This window comes from Felis catus, chromosome C1 (genome assembly GCF_018350175.1).
Source record: "Felis catus isolate Fca126 chromosome C1, F.catus_Fca126_mat1.0, whole genome shotgun sequence".
NCBI lineage: Eukaryota > Metazoa > Chordata > Mammalia > Carnivora > Felidae > Felis > Felis catus.
The window spans coordinates 24,514,738-24,537,647 of record NC_058375.1 but is presented as its reverse complement, the minus strand read 5'-3'; the positions used below and the strand labels follow the sequence as shown (position 1 = coordinate 24,537,647).

The 22,910-nt window shown below is 45.3% G+C and overlaps 1 protein-coding gene across 4 annotated transcripts in view; it reads right to left on the bottom strand.

Moving 5' to 3' along the window:
• Positions 1–210: 210 nt before the first annotated feature.
• ZBTB8B (zinc finger and BTB domain containing 8B) overlaps positions 211–22,910 on the bottom strand; it is a 42,583-nt gene continuing 19,883 nt past the window's right edge. For all 4 annotated transcript variants that reach the window (XM_045035480.1, XM_045035479.1, XM_023258414.2 and 1 more), the window contains 3 exons: positions 17,820–18,835; positions 6,671–6,849; positions 211–3,218 (listed from right to left, as the gene is read on the bottom strand). In XM_045035480.1, coding sequence (XP_044891415.1) covers positions 2,901–3,218; positions 6,671–6,849; positions 17,820–18,795 — 1,473 coding nt within the window. In that variant the 5' untranslated portion in view covers positions 18,796–18,835 and the 3' untranslated portion in view covers positions 211–2,900. The remainder of the gene's footprint in view (positions 3,219–6,670; positions 6,850–17,819; positions 18,836–22,910) is intronic.

Here is a 22,910-nt window from a genome sequence, read left to right as displayed (position 1 = left end):
TGAGCCTCCCAGGCGCTCCTAGAATTTCTAAGTTTCTACATCACAAACCTAATCAGAGCTTAGGCAAGTTATGAACAATTTAGCCTCAGCTCCTGATTTTACTAATTCCACTCTTTTCCAAGACTTGTGGGAGCATGAGGGCCTACTAAATATTATGAAGGTAAAAGGTAACCTAAAACATAACACAAAATTAAGTTCACTCATTAAAGGTCATTTTAAAAATCCAACTTTATCTGATGGTAAGGTTCCTCAGCCTTGGTACTCCTGACATTTTGGAGTAGAAAATCCTTTGTTATAAGGGGCCATCCTATGCGTTGTAGGATGTTGAACACCAACCTCATCCGGCTGCCGGCAGTACCCTGCCCTGAGTTGTAACAGTTGAGGATGCCTCCAGACATTGCCAAATGTCCTCTGGGGGACAAAATCACCCACAGTTGAAAGTCACTGTCCTAAAGTGAAATTGCTAATGTAAATGTGTTTACTTTGGACCCAGCCATATGATTAAGTCATGGAGTCACTGAAGAGGTTGCTCTACCAAAGAAAGTGGGCACAGAAGTTGAACTGGGAGGTAGAAAAGTCACATTAAAACACCAGAGATAATTTAGGTGTGCCTGGCTGGCTCAGTTGGTGAGACATGCAACTCTCGATCTCAGAGTTGTGAGTTTGAGCCCCATGTTGGGTATGGAGATTACTTATAAATAAAATCTTTAAAAAAAAAAACCCATCAGAAATAACTTAAACAGAGCAAAAATATCAAACCTAACTCCTTGCAAAGTACACCTTCTACACAATTGATTAGGTTTCCCATTTGCGAAGATCCCTCCTTTTAAACAACAGCTAATATTTCCATTTCAGGTAAGAAAAGTGTTTCTGGTCCTTGATAATTTCTAGTCTTCAACTCTTGATCTAGAACAATAATTTGCAAGCTATCTGTGGTAAAAGACCAGTTTTGAGGTTTCCAACCTACTACAGGCCAACACATGGTCCTGCTGTGTAGATTGGTATCAAAGAATTCACAGACCAGCTGTCTGGGGGCCATAGTTCGAGTAATACCATTCTGGAGTTCTAACCTCTATTGAGAAGATGATTTAAGCACATTTTGAACTGTTCAATGACTAACATTCACAAGCCAATTTATGTTTTTTTTTTATTATTATTATTATTTTTGCTCAAGAGGCAGAAAGGTGATTTCACTACCTTTGGAAACACAAGTAGACTAAAATTAAAGGAAGAAAAGGGATTTCTTTTAAAAATCCATTTTGGAGGGTGTCTGGCTGGCTCTCAGGGTCATGAGTTCAAGCCCCACGTGGGGTGTGGAGTCTAATTAAAATAAATACATAAATAATTTTTAAAAATCTATCTTTAGGTCTTTATCTTTTTGTCTTATGTCTTTAATATGAGACAAAATTATGAAAGTGCCTTGAATATCCCTTAATCCCTAATATTTCCTGCTCTTCAGCCTTTTAAAGAAGTATAGCCTCTTCTGTTAGAATAACTGTGTTGGCTGCAAAGATTTTAAAAACCTGTTCTTCTACCAATCTTCTCTTTGCCTCCAGAGGATCTTTTAAAAGGTAAAAGATGTGTCTGACTCTTGATCTCAGCGCAGGTAATGACCCCATGGTTTGTGAGATCGAGCCCTGCATCAGGCTCTGGGCTAATATCCCGGAGCCTGCTTGGGATCCTTTCTCCCCTCTTTCTCTGCCCCTTCCCTCTACTCACTCTCTCTCTCTCAAAATAAATAAATAAACTTTAAAAGGCAAACGATTTAGAAATATAACTTGTTTATACAGGCTCACACTTTCCCTCCAATTAAAGTTCTATTCATAATCGAAGTAGAAGGCCGTCAGCAGGGGCTACATTTCCACATTACACAGCAGCGGCTCTTGAAAATGGCAGGAAAACACAGGGAAGGGGTTTGAGTTTCATCCAAATGACTTGTTTTATGATCACAAAACAGGTCATCTGTGTGTGCAGACCGGTCAGATCCCAAACTAAACAGGGAAACCACCCAGACTTGGGCTCACAGTCTCCTTTCTCAGGACTAACTTAAGGTTGAACTTAGCTGGGCAAGTCAGAGGGCCCAGGAGTCTCTCAGTTCATTGCCATGCTTGCGTGCACATAAATACTCCCAGCCATTAAAACTGAAGTCTTAGAAGTATCTTTACACTCATGGAGCCAAACAGCCCTGCCTGCCTTATATCAGTGAAGCTTTGTCTTTAAGACTTCACCAGAGGGGCTCCTGGGTGGCTCAGTTGTTTAAGCGCCTAACTTCGGTTCATGGGTTCAAGCCCCATGTGGGGCTCTGTGCTGACAGCTCGGAGCCTGGAGCCTGCTTCGGATTCTGTGTCTACCTCTTTCTCTGCCCCTCCCCCACTCGTGCTCTGTCCTTCTGTCTCTCAAAAATAAATAAATGTTAAAAAAAAAATACTTCACCAGAAAATTAAAATATGGAATCCATCAGGAGAAGCTTGGCAAAGGTAAGACTGATGTCAAAATATTTTTGCCTACATTTCCAGAGAAAAAAGCTGACAAAAAAAAAGGAATCTAGAGGAATGAGACAATTAAACGTCTCAAGCATGGGGACTTTCTTGTCTTTCTCCTAACCAGAGTTTGGGTGCACAACAGGAAAAATGGGAAGCCTTGGGGCAAGCATTAATTCACTCAGAATTAACTCAACAAAGCCCTCAGAAAGCAAGGGCATTCCACTAAGAAGTCATCAGTCCTTTGAGTCACAAAATCCAACCTTCACCGTGTAATGTAACAAAAATGTAACGATAGTAACAGTGAAAACATGTTCCTCTCGGGTTTCCATAAAATTGGACAGATGGTGGCTTTCGAACATAGAATGAGCAACAACAAATTCTAAAACCTCTCCCCCTACCCACCCCCAGAATTTCCCGCTACGTAAGTGTCTCTTGATCTGACAAGTTGGGCCGAATCTGCTGTCTGCCATCAGAATCATCTCCAGCGGGGTCATTTTCCTCACCAGACTCCACATAGATTGGCCAGTCATTGTCTGTGTCACTCTTTTCTTGGCTTTCGGACGAGGCCTCCACCAGGCTAAGATTGATGGGCATCAAATCGTCTTCATCATCGTGTGTGTCTGTAACACAGGTGCAGCTGTCACACAGCCCGAAGCGCCGCAGTCCCTGGGACAGGTGACTCGTGAAGGTTCTTCTGCAGCCCTTGCAGATGATTGGACGGTTGGATCTATGGACCTAAAATTACAAGCAGACACAGTAAACGTTCTCCTGCTTGCTCTCTCTGCCACAGCCTCAGCCTCACGACGGTGTTTCCACCCCAAGGCCATTGGATATGCGAGGAACGTGCCCACCCCCCATTGCCAAGGCCTCCGCTACTACTAATACCTTTGAAGGAACTCTTCGCTGATGCTCTGGGTCAGGTTAGGTCCCCAGCTATATATTCCCACCTATACTCCTTCCTTTGTTGATTTTCTAACAAATTATTGGTAAATTCACTAGACTATAAGCTCCAAGAAGGCAGGGACCATTCTCATTCATGTTCTCTGTCACATTTGTTACTATATCCCTATGTCCAGCATATAAAGAGCATTCAGGAAACTGATGGGGATTTTAAGCATGGCTTTTTCTGTACCTGGGACTATCTAGTTATTAGGGAGCAGACTTGTTAGATGGTATCTTCTCCATATGTGGCAGATGTCTCATTCTTAACTCTTCATTGATAAATACATTCCTTACCTAGGAGAAGCACTTTGCATACTAGAAAAAGGAACCTGATCTCCTACCCCATGCAGCAACTCCTCAGGGCAGCAGCCCCAGGGCCCCCCCTCCATATAAGGGACTATCTAATGTGTGCGCTATTCAGGAGCTCCAGCCTAAAGGAGCTCTGTGAACCAAAGCCTCTCCTGTAGAGACTCTGGATGCAGGATGGACACAAGAGGTAGAGACAGAGAGAAATGGTGGAGGACAAGGACCAACAGCACTATACCCAGCTTGCTGGAGCTGCCACTACATCCTGGCCAATGTCCCTGTCTTCCATGGGGTCTTCTGGGCTTCCTACACTCACCCCACAGCACTTGAGCCAACCAGAATATGTACATGACCTTTGCAACCTGATGGTGCCTTTGAATACCACGTCTTTAGGCTGCAGTAGACTGGACTTTGTATAATGTGGAAAGATAGAGGGAATGAGGATTCCAATCAATGAAACATCTTAGGGGCACCAGGGACCTGTTGCTGCCAAGACAGACTGGAGATATAAATTGAGGAGGAAAAAAGACAAACAAAAACTTAAGACCATGGAATGAAGCTACTTTCAGACAAGTGTGCTGGGGCCAGCCCTGAGAGCAGAGGCAGTCAGTAACTTTGTACTTATCTTAAGTCTGGATTCTTTCAAACCCATAATTCACATTCTATAAAATTCACCTTTTTTTTTTTTTTTTCTGAGAGAGAGAGAGAGGAGCAGGGGAGAGGGCAGAGGGAGAGTGAAAAAGAATCTTAATCAGGCTCCATGCACAGCATGGATCCCAACGTGGGACTCGATCCTATGGCCCTAGGATCATAACCTGAGTCAAAGTTAAGAGTCAGACACTCAACCAACTGAGCCACCCAGGTGCCCCGAAATTCACCTTTTTAAAGCAAACAATTCAATGGGTTTTAGTACACTCACAAGGTTGTGCAACTATCACCACCATCTAATTCCAGAACACTTTTTTAATGTTTATTTGTTTTTGAGAGAGAGAGCATGAGCTGGGGGAGGGCAGGTGGGATGGGCAGAGGGATGGGGTGGGCAGAGGATCCAAACCGGGCTCTGTGCTAACAGCAGAGAGCCCAATGCGGGGCTCGAACTCACAAACCGTGACCTGAACTGAAGTCGATGCCTAACCAACAGAGCCACCCAGGCACCGCTAATTCCAGAACATTTTCCTCACCCCAGAAAGAAACCGTGTGCCCATTAACTGTCACCCCGCTACCATCCGACACCCCTCTCGCCCCTACTAACCACTAATCTACTCTATATGCATGAATCTGCACATTTTGTATATTTCGTATAAATGAAATCATATAATACGTGGCCTTTTGTGACTGGCCTCTTTCAAGCAGCATAATGCTTTTAAGGTTCATCCATGTTGTAGCTGTATCAGAACTTCATTCCATTTTATGGCTGAATAAGGGTCCATTGTATGGATAGACCACAATTTCTTTATTCATTCATCAGTTGATGGACACTTGGGTTGTTTTCACTTTTTGGCTACTGTGAATAATGCTGTTGTGAACATTTGTGGGCATGTACTTTTTTGTGTGAATGCATGCTTTCAGTTCTCTTGGGTATATACCTTGATGTAGAATTGCTGGGACCTATGGCAATTTTATGCTTAACTTTTTAAAGAACCACCAAATTGTTTTGTACATTGGTTACACCATTTTACATTCCTATCTGCAGTGTATGAACATTCCAATTCCTCCACATCCTTGCCAACACTTTTTTTTTTTTTTTGATGCTAACAATTCTAGTATATTTGAAGTGGTATCTTACTGTGGCTCTGATTTGCATTTCCCTAATGACTAATGATGTTGAGCATCTTTTCATGTTCTTATTGGCCATATGTATCTCTTTGGAGAAATGTCTCTTCACATCCATTGTTTAATCTGGTTATTTGTTTTTTATTGTTAAATTGAAAGTGTTCTTTATATATTCTGGTTACTAGATTTTTAGCAGCTAAGCGGTTCACAAGTATTTTCTCCCTTTCTGTGGGTTGTCACATTCTTGATAGTGTCCTTTGAAGTCCAAACCCATTTTTATGTTTGATTTCCCAAAGACTGATTGCCTTGCTCAAAGATGATCTTAAATACATGCCTTCCTAAATGGCCTGAATGCCTTTTAGCTGGTGGGAATTAACCACTCACCTGGGAGATGGGCTCCCAGGGAGTAGCCAGTGGGAGGGGAGGTCACCTTGGTCTGGAGCCACCCACCTGTGGGTTTGCTGCCCACAGGTGGCCTTATGAAGGGCAGCATATACTTTCCCTATGTCCAGGTACTGGCATTAGGTGGGAAACTGAGGATACAGCTTTCTCACCTTTAGTATCACACTGGTGAGAACAGACCCACAATCCCCTGTCCAAGCCCCGCTGTTCTCTGCCTTATGACAACCATCCCTAACTAGGATCTAAACTTTCTTGAGTCTAAGAAAACTGGTCTGTAATCATATAAGTTTTAACTTTCTCTAAGTGCTACCAACCCAGCTTTAATTTAGTAGAAACATATGTTTAAAATTCTCTGAAAATAGTCCAGTGGACAAAGACACAGAAGACAAACTGTTTTGTTCGTTTTTTAAGGTTTCGTTTGTTTGTTTGTTGTTTTTTGTTTTTGGTTTTTTTTTTTTTTAGAGAGAAACAGAGACAGCGCCAGCAGGGGAGGGGCAGAGAGAGAGAGAGAGAGAGAGAGAGAGAGAGAGAATCCCAAGCAGGCTCTACACTATCAGCTCAGAGCCTGATGCAGGGCTCAAACTCACGAACTGTGAGATCATGACCCGAGCTGAAATCAAGAGTTGGACACTTAACTGACTGAGCCACCTAGGCGCCCCAAAAGACAGGCTGGTTTACCCTTACTTCAGACAGATGTCAGGAACCCCCTCCCCTGTGTCCCCCGCCGCCCTCACCACAGGAGACCTGCCAGTCCAGACACTTACGCTTAGGGCATGACTCCGCAGGTGCTCCTGTCGAGTGAACCGCTTGCCGCACGTCTCGCAGGGGTAGGGCCGCTCGCCTGTGTGTGAGCGGATGTGCCGCTTAAGGATGCCCTTCTGTTTGGCAGTGTAAGGGCAGAAAGGACACTTGTGGAGCTTGATGGGGACCACCAGCACATCACCTGGGGAACCAAATGGGTTGATTTAGCTGCACTGTAAGCAACAATGACACTGGCCACCCTCCGACAGGTGATCAGGAGCTGGGGAATTCCTCCAGCCCAGATTGAGAGGGAGGACATCAACTCTACCACCAGCCAACGGCAAGACACTGCAAATTCCAAGTCTTTGTCTGGCTCCCCATCAGCCGGAGGGTAAAGGATGGCAAGGAATGCCATACAGTTCTTACTGGCTTTCAACCTCTGTGGCTCAGTTAGAGATACAGCTTACATCACCACCTCAGTGGTGTCTTCCAGTGGATAGGTCGAAAAGCTTCCCAAAATAACAGTCAATCTGTTTGATTTCATTTTAAGACAATGCTGATTGAGACTTTGTCATGAACCGTATTGCATCCCCCCCAATTCATACATTGAAGCCCTAAACTACAGTGTGATTATATTTGGAGATAGGGAGGCAATTAAGGTTAAATGAGGTCATAAGGGTGGAGCCCTACCCTGATAGGACTGGTGTCCTTATAATTAGAGGAAGAGACACCAGAGATCTCACTCTCTCTCTGTTCATGCACAGAGGGAAGGCCACGTGAGGACCAGCAAGAAGGCAGGTGTCCGCCAGCCAGGAAGAAAAAACCCTGCCAGCACCTTGATCTTGGACTCTGAGCCTCCAGAACTGTGAGAAAACAAATTTCTGTTGTTTAAGCCACTCAGTCTGTCGTATTCTGCTGTGGCAGCCTGAACTGACTAACACAGACCTCCTCGATTGATCTCATGACCCCCAAAAGTTTGGAAACCTCTGTTATTGATGGATCACACCCCTGGATCAGGATCCATGTTCTCTCTCTCTCTCTGTCTCTCTCTGTCTCTCTCTCTCCCCTAGGATCCATGCTCTCTTTGACAGGAGCTCCTAAGAACAGCTTCCAGGCATGTGCAGAAATGGTGTGCTATGACACAGACCGTAAACTAGAATTCGTATTAACTCTACCTGAAATCATCAACTATCCAGGGATTCACTTAAATCGTTTTCCAACTTTTTTTCCCCATCTTACTTGTACAACCATTATGGTTGGCAACACAATTAATCCCCAGGTATAAAAACTGTTCAAGTTTCCCGAGTTACCCTTACTACAGTATTCCAAGATGGGTCCCCTCTATCCACGCCCTTCAGGACTTTTTGTAGACCTTGGCCATATCACGTCACATAGGAAGGCACTAGTGACTCAAGCTTTCCAGGCACCGAAGCCTGGGTTCAGGCCCCAGCTGTACCACTTACCAGCCGTGTGACCTTGGACATCTCACGTAACTTCTCTGCGCCTTACTTTACTCGTATGTAAAACACGGATGATAATAGTTCCCACCTTAAAGGATTATGGTAAGAATGAAATGAAGTAACACCTAAAGCACGGCACCTGGGACATGGTAAGGGCTCATAAATATCAGCCATTTTTGTCACCATCGTCAATAAACACAAACACCAAGTCCTTGGTGTCCTTACTGATGAAGCAGGCCAGGCTTCTGTGGTTTCTTTCAACACTGGAGTAACTCTTTTTCTCTGGGACCTTCTCGGGATACCTAGCTGGGCTTGGTCTCTTCCAAGGTGCTACCAAAAGTATGGCAAGCTGAACCACAGGTGAGAACCCGACATCATTCTACATAAGGGTGGAGATTTTCTCTGGTTTCTAGTTCCCGTCCGATAATGCCTAACACTCTTCATAATCTATAGTGAGTCCAAAGCGGTTTCCTAGAATAAAAGCAGCAGCTCGTGGCTCATCACTATATACATATGTTAGACTATTTTAGTTCTCATTGGTCACACTGGGGCTGAGATGCCAGTTTCCTGCTCCCTCCTCAGGGGTTGTGGAACCTTCTGGCCATCTATCCTCACCGGCCTGGTGTTATACTTTACCTTTCTTCTCAATTATCTACAAAAACATTAAGTAAAATGGGTCCAGTGTTAGTCGTTGGAAAAACCAATTGTTAACTATTTCTCCACCAGAAAAGTAAGAATTAGCACGCTCCCCTTCCCCTCTCATGATCCGATTTCACCAACACAAACGTTCATCTGAATGCCCAACACTGCGGTAACAAGGTCCATCATTACCAAGACACCGGTTTCCTCCCTCAAGAAGTTAAGTTTAGCAGGACAGAAAGACATGTGAACAAATTCATGCAATGTAATGTAACACATGCAAATTTCAAAGTGATGAAGAAGTATAGACAGGAAAGTAATGAATTCTCTCTAGGAGTTCAGAAAAGGATTTCACAGAAGAGTGATCTTTGAGCAAGATTCAAAAGAATTTTTTTTCATGTTTATTTATTTTTGAGAGAGAGACAGAGCACGAGTGAGGGGAGGGCAGAGAGAGACGGAGACACAGAATCCGAAGCAGGCTTCAGGCTTCGCGCTGTCAGCACGGAGCCCGACGCGGGGCTCGAACTCACCAACCTTGAGATTGTGACCTGAGCCGAAGTTGGATGCTTAACCAACTAAGCCACCGAGGCATCCCTCTTGGACTTTATTCTTTAAGCAGCTAGAATCTTAAGGAGGGAGAGTACATGGTCAGATCTGAGTTTTAAAAGCTCCCTCAGAGGGCAATGCAGGGGAAGGATTTAAGAGAGGCAAGATGAAAGGCAGGAAGAGAGGGGGAGAGGATGAGAGATGTCATGAATTAAAGCAGAGAAGTAAAGTTAACAGCATGCAGTGACCACATGGGGGAGGGGAGAGAAGGGAAAGAGAAGATTCAAAATGACACAGATTGTGGGTCCGTTGATTTGGTAGATGACAGTGGAATAAACTGAGGCAAGGAACACAGGAGAAAAGGCAGGTACTGGGACAATGAGGGGTTCGGTTTGGCTTTTACTGTGTTTGGGGCAGCCCCATAGCATCCATGGGGGAATATCTGGGTTAGACAGATACATCTGGAACTTAGGGAAAGAAGGGAAGAATACAGTTTTGCAAGTCTTCAGCAAGTTGGACCTGTTGCTTTAATTGAGACCTGGCTCTCCCCTGAACACCCTGCTTCCCTTACCCCATAACCCTGACACCTCTGGGTCGGAGGCGAGTAGGATCCTCCTTGTGCTTCACTGTCATCTCCAGACCACTGTCCCTCCCTCCATCTTCGAAAACCTTAAGATCTTTTGAAGCTCACACCATCGAGTGATAGTGATGAGAGAGCATGAGGTGGGCTAAGGACAAAATGCAAGCTAGCACACCCTCCTCCCCAGGTGGGACGTGGGTGATATTCCTTAGGCACTCCTGGCTGCCTAAGGACAAAGGAAATGGCCAACTGACAGAGATCACAGTCTTATAGGACATGGGTTTACAAATATCTTAGTAAATTGCAAGAAAAAGGCAATCTTATCCACAGCCTAATCTCCAGAAACCTATAGACTCCATTTCCTGGAGCCCCAACATCACCCCTCAATAGTGATGTGGGAAACAAAGGCAAGAAGGAAATGGCAGGTAAAATTGCATTCCTTATAACCTGCAGCCCATTGACAAATACTTGAGGCAAATACAGAGTATAACATTTCTCCAGGAAACCCTTACTGTCCTAATGTTAATGCCTTACTTAGAGGGAAAACAACCTTGGCTTGACGATAGCAAGGCCTCAGGTATCTTAGGAGTCTGCTTTAGCATGCCAAAGTCCCTCTGGAGGCCTCCTCCCAAACTCCATACTATAAAACCAGCCATTCTTCCAACCCCAGCGCAGCTCTTTCTGCCCACGGGTCCTGTCCCCAAGCTTTAATAAAATCACCTTTTGCACCAAAGACGTCTTCAAGACTTCCTTCTTGGCCGTCAGCTCCAGACCACCCTACCATCACCCCAAAACCTCATCAGTAGCATACCAACCTCTCCTTATCATAGTCATCTAGGAGCCCCGACGTCACCTCGTCATTCCATGGAGATTTGAGCACATTGCCTTCACAACATAACTCCTAGCGTAATTCTTGGTGTGAATACTGAAAATGACCCAACACCCTGGCCTCTCTGTTCCATGACCTCCTTTCCTCCTTGTCTTCTACCCCATGTCAGCTCCCCGGTCCTAGACCAAGAGTTCTCAACTTGACCTGCATATCAGAATCACCTGGGAAAGGGGTGCTTGGGTGGCTCAGTCAGTTAAGCATTCAACTCTTGATTTCGGCTCAGGTCACAATCTCAACAGTTTATGCGTTTGAGACCCATGTCGGGCTCCACGCTGACAGTGTGGAGCCTGCTTGGGATTCTCTGTCTCTCCCTCTCTCTCTGCCCTTCCCTCACTCGTGCTCTCTCTCAAATTAAATAAATAAACTTAAAAAAAAAAAGAATCACCTGGGAAACTTAAAAAATACTGATGTCCAATCTCTGTCCCAAGCATATCTTTTAAGTTTTTTTAATGTTTATTTATTTTGGGGACAGACAGAGCACGAGTTGGGGAGGGGCAGGAAGAGAGAGAGACACAGAATCCAAGCTCCAGGCTCCAGGCTCTGAGCTGTCAGCACAGAGCCAGATGTGGGCTCAAACTCACCAACCCTGAGATCATGACCTGGCCAAAGTCTGATGCTTAACTGACTGAGCTACCCAAGTGCCTCCCAAGCATATTTTTAAAGCACCCTGCTAGTGTATAGTTGGGAGCGGAATCATGGCCCCATACCAAGATATTGCCAATAACTGCATTTGCTCCACAGTCCACATTTCAAGCACTCCACTTCCCAGTCACCATCTCATATCTTTCCAGCTCACCCCCTAAGTGTCCTTTCTTGGCTGGGACCAAGCCATGGACTATGCTGCCATTTTACTGTCCTTCACCTCCTTGGATCCTCATGCCACTCCTTCCCCAGTTTAGTACCCACAATCCATCACTGAAATCACTCCTTCACATCCACCCTCAACTGCCTGAGTCCTGCCTCTCCCTCTATCTGTATTCCCCTGGTTAAACCTAAATTCTGGGTAAATACAAATCTATGCCTATTCCATACCTGAAACAAGGCAAGCTAACATCACTGGTGAAAAATAACACAACTGTGTGTTCTAGTCTCACTTCAAATCCATCTAACCATCACTCTCTGAGCACTAATATCAGAGCCCTTGGTTCTTCAGGGACTATTCCACACCCTCCCTCTGCTCAGCTCTCCACCCCCGCTGCCCCTTCCTTCCTTTCAGCCACCGTCCTTGCTGCTTTAACTGAGGAGAAGCAATCCGAAGAGAACCTCTACATGCTCCCAGCTACCCCCAAACTCTCCTGTGAACACATGTGGTCTGCTTTCACTCCTGTTCCTACGAACGAACTGTCCTTCCTCACATGCAGAGCCAGACTGTCCCTGCCATTTGTACAGGGACCTTGTCTGCCCTCGATCTATCAACTGCCCCTCTCTTCCACCATCAATTATCCTCCCCTCTCCTGGACTATTCCCATCGGCAAACGAACATGCTTTTAGATCCTCCACCTTAATAAAAACCTAGACCTCATATGGCCCTTTGGCTACTGATGCATTTCTCTGTCCCCTTCACAACAAAACTGCTTGAAAGAAGCATCAATACTCATTGTCTTCCCGTCTATATTCCCCAGCTCTGTTTCAGGGCGTTTGGTCTCTTGCTCCACTACTTCATCGACACTGCTCTTGTCAAACCCACCAAAGACCTCCCCAGTGATCAGTTTTCAATCCGCCTACGCACAGTACTATACATAGTCAATTTCTCCTTTTTCCTGAAACGCTTTCTCCTCCTGGCATCCATCACTCTCGATTTCCCTCCTACCTCACTGCCTGCCCCCTCTCAGTCTCCTTTACTGGTCTCTCCCTATTTTTCTGACCTTGACATGCTGGAGTTCCCCAGGGCTCAGTCCTTAAATCTCTTATCTTCTCCTTCTACACCTATAAGTTCACGGGATATATAGGTTTCAAATTCCATGGACCCATTAATGACTCCCAAATTTATATCTCAGCTCTGACTGCGCCCCCTAACCCGGAACTCCAGACATACAGATGCAACTGCTAACTGAGCATCTCCACTTGGATATCTGAGAGGCATCACAAACATAACATGTCTAAATCAACTGCTCAAGCTAAAAACCTTAGGGTCATCCTTGACTTCTGTCTTTCTCATACCACTCACATAAGCCATTAGCACATCCGGTTCGTTCTACCTTGAGAGACAGTCCAGTCTTATCCAAGAAGACCACTACCCAAAGGGATCCTTTTTTTAAAAATTTTTTTAAATGTTTATTCATTTTTGAAAGACAGAGAGACAGAGCACAAGCAGGGGTACGGCAGAGAGAGAGGGGGACACAGAATCTGAAGCAGGCTCCAGGCTCTGAGCTGTCAGCACAGAGCCTGACTCAGGGCTTGAACTCACAAACTGCGAGATCGTGACCTGAGCCGAAGTTGGACGCTCAACCGACTGAGCCACCCGAGCGCCCCGGATCCTTTTAATATATGTCATTTCAAGTCACTCTTGGCTGAGAACTTCTAGTGGTATCCCTTCTTGGAGTAAGACCCAAAGGTCTTCTCGTGGCCCTCAGGGCCCTAGCTGATCCGTGCTCACCCAAATTCTCTGACCTCATCCTCCAGCACCCTCTGCCTCGCCCACCCCACTCCAGCCTCCACAGCACCCTGCTGTTCACCCGACAAGTGTGACCTGCACTTTGCACCTTGCTCTTCCCTCTGCCCAGAATGTTCTTCTCCCTGATTTACCTGCACAATTTGCTCTCTTCCTCCCTCGTGGCTTCTGCTCAAAAGCAACTTGTTAGAAAGGCCTTCCTTGTCAACACTAAACAAAATAGCATCCCCTTCACTCTCTGTCAACTTTTCCCCTGCTTTTGTTCTCTTCATATTATACACTTGTTTATATGTTTGTTGTCTGTCTCCCTGCCTTGGAACATCAGCTCCATGAGGACAAGGACTACCTTTTGTTCATGCTGATGAACAGTGTCTGGCATATAGTCAGTGCTCAATAAATATCTGTTAAAGGATTGAATGAATGGACACACAGATCAGTGGGACAGAATAGAGAGCCCAGAAATAAACCTACACTTACATGGTCAATTAATCTAGGAAAAAGGAGGCAAGAATATACGAATGGGGAAAAGACAGTCTCTTCAATAAACAATGCTGGGGAAACTGGACAGCTACAGGCACAAGAATGAAACCAGACCACTTTCTTATACCATACACAAATGTAAACTCAAAATGGATTGAAGACCTAAATGTAAAACCTGAAACCATAAAAATTCTAGAAGCAAGCACAAGCAGTAATTGCTCTGACATCGGCCACAGCAACATTTTTCTAGATATGTCTCCTGAGGCAAGAGGGAAAAAAGCAAAAATACACTATTGGCACTACATAAAAATAACAAGCTTTTGCACAGCAAAGGAAACCATCAACAAAACAAAAAGGCAACCTACTGAATGGAAGAAGATATTTGCAACTGATAAATCTGAGAAGGGGTTAATATCCAAAATATATGAAGGACTTACACGATTCAACACCATAAAAACAGTATGATTTAAAAAATGGGCAGAGGACCTGAGTAGACATTTTTCTACAGAAGACATACAGATGGCCAACAGACACATGAAAGATGCTTAACGTCACTAATCATCAGGGAAATGCAAATCAAAATCACAACGAGATATCACCTTTATTTATACTTGTCAGAATGGCTAGAATCAAAAAGAAATAACAAGCGCTGAAAAGGATGTGGAGAAAAAGGAACTCGTGTGCACTGTTGGTGGGAATATAAATTGGTACAGCCACTGTGGAAAACAGTATGGAGGTCTCTCAAATTCCACTACTGGGTATTTACCCAAAGGAAACAAAAACACTAATTTGAGGGCACCTGGGTGGCTCAGTCAGTTAAGCATTTGACTCTTGATTTCGGCTCAGGTCATGATCTCCCGGTTGGTGAGTTTGAGCCCTGCATCAGGCTCTATGCTGACAGCACGGAGACTGCTTGGGATTCGCGCTCTCTCTCTCTCTCACTCTCTCCTTCCCTGTTCCTCCCTTGCTCGTGTTTTCTCTCTCTCTCAAAATAAATAAGCTTAAGAAAACCATTAATTTAAATATTTTTGTTTTTTCAAGGTTTATTTATTTTTGGGACAGAGAGAGACAGAGCATGAACGGGGGAGGGGCAGAGAGAGAGGGAGACACAGAATCGGAAACAGGCTCCAGGCTCTGAGCCATCAGCCCAGAGCCCGACGCGGGGCTCGAACTCACGGACCGCGAGATCGTGACCTGGCTGAAGTCGGACGCTTAACCGACTGCGCCACCCAGGCACCCCAGAAAACCATTAATTTGAAAAGATGCATACACCCCTATGTCTATTGCAGCATTATTTACAATAGCCAAGATATGGAAACAACCTGTGTCCATCAATAGATGAATGGATAAAGAAGATGTGATATAAACGTGGTGCATATGCACACTTGCGTGTGCACGCGTGCACACACACACACACAGACACACACACACACACACACTGGGATATTCCTCAGCCACAGAAAAGAATAAGATCATGTCATTTGCCACTAGATGCATGGACCTAGAGAGTATAATGCTAAGTGAAATAAGTCAGACTGAGAAACACAAGCACCATATTATTTCACTCATCCATGGAACCTAAAAAAACAAATAAATGAATAAGCAAACAAAAAGCAGAATCAGACCTATAAATACAGAGAACAAACTGATGAGTTAATTAATTAGTTAGCAGCAATGATAAGATGTTGAAGAAGCAAGCCAATGATGGAGAACTGGCCACACTGGCATTAAATGACCCCGTGATGAGACTGGAAAGGAATGGGCAGAGGTTAAGAGCAATGGGTACCCACAGTGTCAGAAACCAGAGGAAGAAAGAATTTCAAGAAGGAAAGAAAGGGCAGAGTCAACTACTGAGAGAGGCCAAGTAAGGTAACACTTGAAAATCGCTCACTGGATTGACTCTAGCAAATCTATGACCGGTTCTCCTGCTTCTGGACTACTGTGAAAATCACACCTCCATCTGTCTTCCAGCCCTGGTGACTTTTCATCATGTGATGCCAATTACACACATCCCATCTCCTCTAAGACACCCTCAGTTCTTTGAGGGCTGGATCCATGTCTGACTTATCTTCGAATCTTCACCAGGAAGGTACTCAAAATATTTGAGCAAATAAGTGAACGACCAAACAAATCAGTTCTACTCTGTGCCTTGGCATTTGGAATAAATTTACCCAGGAGCCGTGTGAACGGAATCGAAACCTGGCAGACAACAGGCATGGCCAGGGTTAGGGGGTGCTGCGTTGCCACAGCACCTTGTAGTTGGAAACCTAGCTTTACAGACTGAGGGACTGGACTTGAATGAAGATGGCATAGAGCTGAAGACTATTTCTTGATACTTGTGCTTATGGGCAGAGGGCTTGAAAGATAAAACCATGGCACTGACATCCGTGTGCTGCCTTCAGAGTTTGTTTCAATGAAATGAAGCCAGCCCAGGTTGCTAGGTTTAGCTCTGCCACTTACCAGCTCTGCATTCTCAGGAAATTCACCAAACCCTGTGGGTCTTGGTTTCTCCACACTCATCTGCCAAACCCATGAGGGTCTAATGGATGTGAAAGGGTGGTCACCGTCTGTGAAGCGCTATCATGCACGGAAATGAGATTTCAACCCATTCCCACAGTGTGTTCACTGAAAACAGCCACTACCTTCTAAATGCTGGTTAAGCCAGTGTCCCTGAGGATCAGAAAGAGCATTTTCAAGTTTCCAAGCCTAGTTTTAATCAGACATAAGAGCGTTCTTGCTTTAAAAAATGAAATTAAACATCTCAAGACAGCCACTTAGTAACAAATAAAAGCAGCTGATCTCCCTTATCTAAAATACTTTCACTGCTCAGTATTGAAGGGTGAATTTAAATTGGGATTCATTAATTTCTTGGCTTGAGGTTCTGGAAGCTATAGGGTACTTTCATCAGTAAGGTAGCGGCCAAATCTATTTCTCTCTCCAAGACACTTTACAACACAATTACCCCACCTGTTCAGGAGAGTTAGTCATGTTAACTCATCTCTCAGAATGTTCAGGGGAACAACCAAGTTCTCTTAAAACACAAAAGCCTACAAAAGTAAAATATTTGATATAAAAGCTAGTTTAAGGTTGATGATTTAATTAAAACACACACATCTTTAGATGTATCAACATTAAATTTGTTTTAATTTGTTTTAATATTTATTTGTTTTTGAGAGAGACAGAGACAGAGTGCAAGCAGGGGAGGGGCAGAGAGAGGGAGACACAGACTCCGAAACAGGCTCCAGGCTCTAAGCTGTCAGCACAGAGCCCAAGTCAGGGCTCAAACCCACAAACTGTGAGGTCACGACCTGAGCCGAAGTCAGACGCTTAACCGACTGAGCCACCCAGGCGCCCCTTAAATATTTTTTTAAAAGCCTACCAAAGGATATAAGAAATTTACTCACATAAAGCCAAATGCCGACTCATTTTAGATATTCTCAAGTAGATGCACCATCGACCAAAACTGCCTGTCTACTATGTGCCAGGCACCAAGGTTAACACAGAGAAGAATAAATTTCTTAGAATATGTTCTCGTACATGAGAAAAAATTCTGAAAACCTTCTCATTTGGTCCTCAATGCTGTGAGAAAGGCAAGGCAGGGATGATTATCTCCAGAACAAAATGGGTTCAAAGAGATTTACTGATTTAACGGAAGCCCCACTGCTGGTTAGTAAAAGACAGTAGATTTTTTCCCACGTCTTCAAACTGCCCTCAACACCCTTATACTCTAGTTGTAGAGGTAAAATAGTAACACACAGGAAGAGACAATGCCCTGCACACAGCAGGTGCTCAAACTAACACCTACTGGTGGTGGTGGTGATAATGTGGTGGTGATGACAGTGGTGGAGATGGTGGTGATGACAGCAGTGACAATGGCAATGCTGACGATCATGGTGATGGGAGCCAGTAAGGCACAGGTGCGCGTGCTAAGTGACCGGCAGAGATGCTGACGGCGAATGGAGCTCACCTGAGTCCTCTCCATACCAGTCAGTCTGGACATCCATCACGGCACTCATGGCTCCTCCCGCACCCTCTGGTCTTCCCTCCAAACTTCGAGAGAAGTGATGGTCCACGTCACCTTTGCCCTGGACGGCACCGTTGCGCAGGAGTGCCTCCAGGAACTGCTTCACGTGGTAGTTACCGTAAGCCAAGTCGATGGCCTGGCCACCGGGCAAACCCTCGTCCATGTGGGCCAGGCTGAGTGGGGTGGCATACGGCTGCAGCTGTTCGCCCAACTCCACCTCCACCTCGTCGGCATCAAACTCCACCTTGGGCTCTATCTGTTTGGGCAGAATAGAGAGGTCACTGTCAGCGGGGCCACTGCCCTGGCCGTCCTTCGCCGCCAGTTCCAGGGGGTGGCAGCCTCTGCAGTCACTGCGAGGGGGCTCTCTTGGACAGTCCACCCTCTCCTCTCCCTCGGCCGGAGAGGGGACCACGCTCTTGGTGTCACAGGAGGTCCCTTCCCTGCCTGAACTGGGGCTTCCGCCGTCCACCTGATGAGCCGCCACCGCCGCCGCGGCCGCCGCCGCCACCGCTGCAGCCACGGCAGCCTCCTTCTCCATCTTCCGGCAGATATCAAGGGACGACCTGATGTAGGCCTTGCAGAAGTTCACCACGTCGTTCATCTGCAGGTAGCTGGCCGCCGACATGACTTCAATCACGTTGTCCCCGCACAAATCCAGCTTCCCAGAGTACAGGAAGTCTAAGATGGTGGAGAAGGCATCGGAGGTGACTATGTCCAGGGAGGCGGTGCTGTGCCGCCCGCTGTCCTGGATGTAGTGAATGAGCAGGGCTCGGAAGTAGCCGCTGTTGGCAAACAAAATGTTCCTGTGGGCCTTGAAGATCCGCCCTTCCACGATGATGCTGCAGTCACAGAAAAAGTCCCTCTTTCGCTGTTCATTCAACTCCCCCAAGAGCTTGGCATGATAGGACTGCATCTCCATGTCTCCACCAGCTGCTGCTGCTCTGGAGTAGCCTGAATCTCTGCCAAGATTGTTTTTTTGAAGTTAATTCACCAATTACTTTTTCCTTTTGTTTTAAAGTTTATTTTTGAGAGAGAGAGAGTGAGAAAGCATGAACGGGGAGGGACAGAAAGAGAGGGAGAGAGAAAATCCCAACTGTGCTAACAGCACAGAGAGGGGCTCGATCTCATGAATCATGAGATCAGGACCTGAGCCAATATTAAGAGTCAGACACTGGGGCGCCTGGGTGGCTCAGGTGGTTAAGCGCCCGACTTCGGCCCAGGTCATGATCTTGTGGTTTGTGGGTTTGAGCCCCATGTTGTGGGTTTGAGCCCCACATCGGGCTCTATACTGACAGTTTAGAGCCTGGAGCCTGTTTCAAATTCTGTGTCCCCCATCTCTCCCTGCCCCTCCCCCCCAAAATAAAATAAACATTTAAAAAAAATTTTAAAGACTCAAAATATAGATAACACCCAAATCTAAGACTTATAGTTCAGTCCTGATACGGAACTCAGAGACCATACTTACCAGTCTGGGCACACACCTATTACTACTTTATGGAAGCATTTGGTGGGCTAGCCAGCATACATTCATCATTCTTATGGTTTTGGTAGTTTTTCTGGCTTTGATAGAACCACCCTTCCCCCATTCTTCGCCAATGTGTTTTGAATTTTTTTTAATTTTTTAACCTTTATTTATTTTTGAGAGAGAGAGAGAGAGAGCGTGCGATTGGAAGAGGGGCACAGAGAGAGGGAGACACAGAATCCAAAGCAGGCTCTAGGCTCTGAGCCATCAGCACAGAGCCTGATGTGGGGCTCGAACTCATGAGCGGTGGGATCATGATCTGAGCCAAGGTCAGATGCTTAACTGACTGAGGCACCCAGGTACTCCATTGGCCAATGTGTTTTGCATCAAGCTGGCCCCATCCCCAGGCTCTAGATCTAATAGAGGCCACCACAATCAACGTGTCCCACCTTCTGACCACAGTGATTAGCTGAGAGATGGCCATGTGGCTTGGTCAGAGCAATGAAAAGCAATGAAATGTTTACTGGGGCACCCAAAGAAGAGCACTCTCTACTCAGTGGGCATGTGGATGTCAAAGATGCTGCCTCACAGGGGTGCCTGGGTGGCTCAGTCGGTTGAGCGTCCGACTTCAGCTCAGGTCATGATCTCGCGGTTTGTGAGTTCGAGCCCCGTGTCGGGCTCTGTGCTGACAGCTCGGAGCCTGAAGCCTGCTTCCTGAGTCTGTGTCTCCCTCTCTCTCTCTGCCCCTCCCCTGCTCATGCTCTGTCTCTCTCTGTCTCAAAAATAAATAAGAACATTAAAAAAAAATTTTTTTTAAGATGCTGCCTCACCACCAAGGGAACCGCCCAACAAAGATGACAGTTCAGTTCAGACAGGAACAACAGGTGCCCCGGGGACACCATCTGGGCCCCAACTCATGCTGTGCCAGAGGCCAGTTAAGTCCCTTTTTGCCTTAGCTGGTCTGAGTTGGGTTTTCTATCTCTTGCAACTGAGAGACTCTTAACGGATTGACTCCACTATCCTTGGTCCACTCCTCCAAACTTTAGGTCCTGGCCCTCATTGGTTAGGGGACTAAAAGCCTTGGAAGGTACAAGCCACATCTTACTTCATTTGCTATCCCCCGTAACACCTGGCAGAGTGCTTTGGACAAAGTAGGTTCGGTAAGTAGAAAGGAATACTCCTTTCTTAACTGCTAAGTAGAGCAGGTATAAATCAAGTTTACAATCCTTCTGCTACTAAGAAAGACAGATGCTGACCTTCCCCGAGCTCTCTCTCTTCCATCTTTTCCCATCACACAAACCACAGAGCCAACCTGCAACAGCACTCCAGCCTGGTCTTAAGGGTCAACCTGCTTCAAGTTAACACACTCCTTGCTTGCTGACTTAAGGCCCTTGATCTGTAACAGAACTAATTTACTTTCTTTTAAGACTTGCGGACCACTGGCCTTGGGGAATGAAGGACCAGAACTTTCCTAGGCCACAAAGGCCAGCAAGTCTGTTTGAAGCCACCTCAGCTTTCTGATTAGCCCAGAAACACTGAGCAAAATGTTTTTCTTCTTTAAGGTCACGCAAATGACTTTGCTGACCTCGCTTTACACATCTGCAAACCTTGCCCTCCTTTCCAGAAAGAACAGAGTGCTCTTGCACAACCCCCGGGTAACCAGGAACCAGACGTTCTTGCACAACCTCTGAGCACTGAGATAATTCTGTAGCTGGCATCATCAAGTCCTCACACAATCAAGAAATGTCAAAGACCATGGGACTCCGTTAACTGATTAAATCGCTTTAAAAATCCCTGGGTCAGGCAGAAGCCTCGGTGTTGGCTTTTGGACAAGAGTCCGCCTTCTCCCCAGGTCCCTGGGCTTCTGAACAAAACTCACATTCTTTTTCAGTCAAAACTCATCTCTTGAGTATTGGCCTTTAGAGCAACAAGCAGCAGAACTTCGGTTTCCGTAACAATCCATTGACTACCCCTTTTCCGTATTGACCCACTGAGCACAGGGAAGTTTCTAGAACCAAGTCCATCATCCCTCTACTGGAGTCACAAAAGGCCTGGTTAGAGCTGCCAACCACAACTCACAACTCCTTAGTGCTCTTCCTTTCTACAAATGCAATGCCACAATACCCTAACCAGCCAAAAACCAGGCACTTTCTCCCCACAAAAAGGGCTCTTCCATTGGCAAAATTGATTCCCCATAGTCTGTGTACTAACTACACGGACTATACTCAATAAAGACCCACAAGAACCTTATTAACTGGCAGTTCACACTTACTTTATACATATTTATAACAAGTGATGCATTTCACTTGTTTCAGTTTAGAAACTAGACAACCAATTAGGGAGAGAAGTAGAGAGGATCCTCTATAAGATAGTAAACTGACAAAAGTGAGAGTTGACAGCTAGGAAAAGGTAAAAAATGTTTCTTAAAAAAATAGACCCAGGAATTTTTTCAAAACATCAGCCTGAGGCCATTTAGCTAAGCAACATTAAATGCTCCTACATATTCAAAATGGCCTTAGGACAGCACTAAATTATAGCTCAGGGCTATAAGTGATGGGCTTAAGTCCTCAAGAAGATTCTTATCTGTTTATATTCATTTTAAAGTCAAGGAAGTTATATCATAATTTCTGGAATTTTTTCATCCAAAGTAGTTAAAATTAACATTTGCTTCAGAAAGGAAGAAAACCGTTAGATATCTGCAAAATTCTACGATTCCCAAATAAATCAACCCTGAAAGTTGTCACAGGACTAAGGCTTCACTGTCATTCCCACCTCTTCTGACTTTTCCAACCAAGCCTTCCCAGCAGTTCCTGCTGCTGCCTTTGGCAATCAAAATACGAAGGGAGGGGCACCTGGGTGGCTCAGGTCTTGATCTCACAAGGTTCATGAGTTTGAGCCCTGAATCCGGCTCTACGCTGACAGTGCAGAGCCTGCTTTGGATCCTCTGTCTCCCTCTCTCTGTCCCTTCCTGACTCACACGCATTGGTGCACACTCTCTTTCTCTCTCTCTCAAAATAAATTAAAAAAAAAAAAACTTAAAAAAAATATAAATGGGGTGCCTGGGTGGCTCAGCTGGTTAAGGGTCCAACTCTTGATCTCAGCTCAGGTCATCAGGTCATGATCTCATGGGTTCATGAGATTGAGCCCTGCCTCAGGCTCTGCCACAGCTCAGGGCCTGCTTGGAATTCTCTCTCTCTCTCTCTCTGCTCCTTCCCTGCTCATGCTCTCTCTCTCTCTCTCTCTCTCTCTCTCTCTCTCTGTCTCTCAAAATAAATAAATCAACTTTAAAGAAAAAGAAAAACTATGAAGGAAAAATCAAGATATAGGAAAATACAACATTTCAATACCATAGTTTACTCCCTTCCTCAGAACTGAAAGAAAACCTATCAGACTGGTAACATCACATTTTTCAACTGTCATGTGCTAATATCCACGGGTGATGCAGATGTAACTTGGAACACCATTCTAGAGAGGAATTTTGCAATATTTATTAAAACTTAAAATGCACACTTCTTTTGTCCCAGAAATATCAATATAAAAATTTACCCTTTCGGATGGGTTGCCAAAAAATA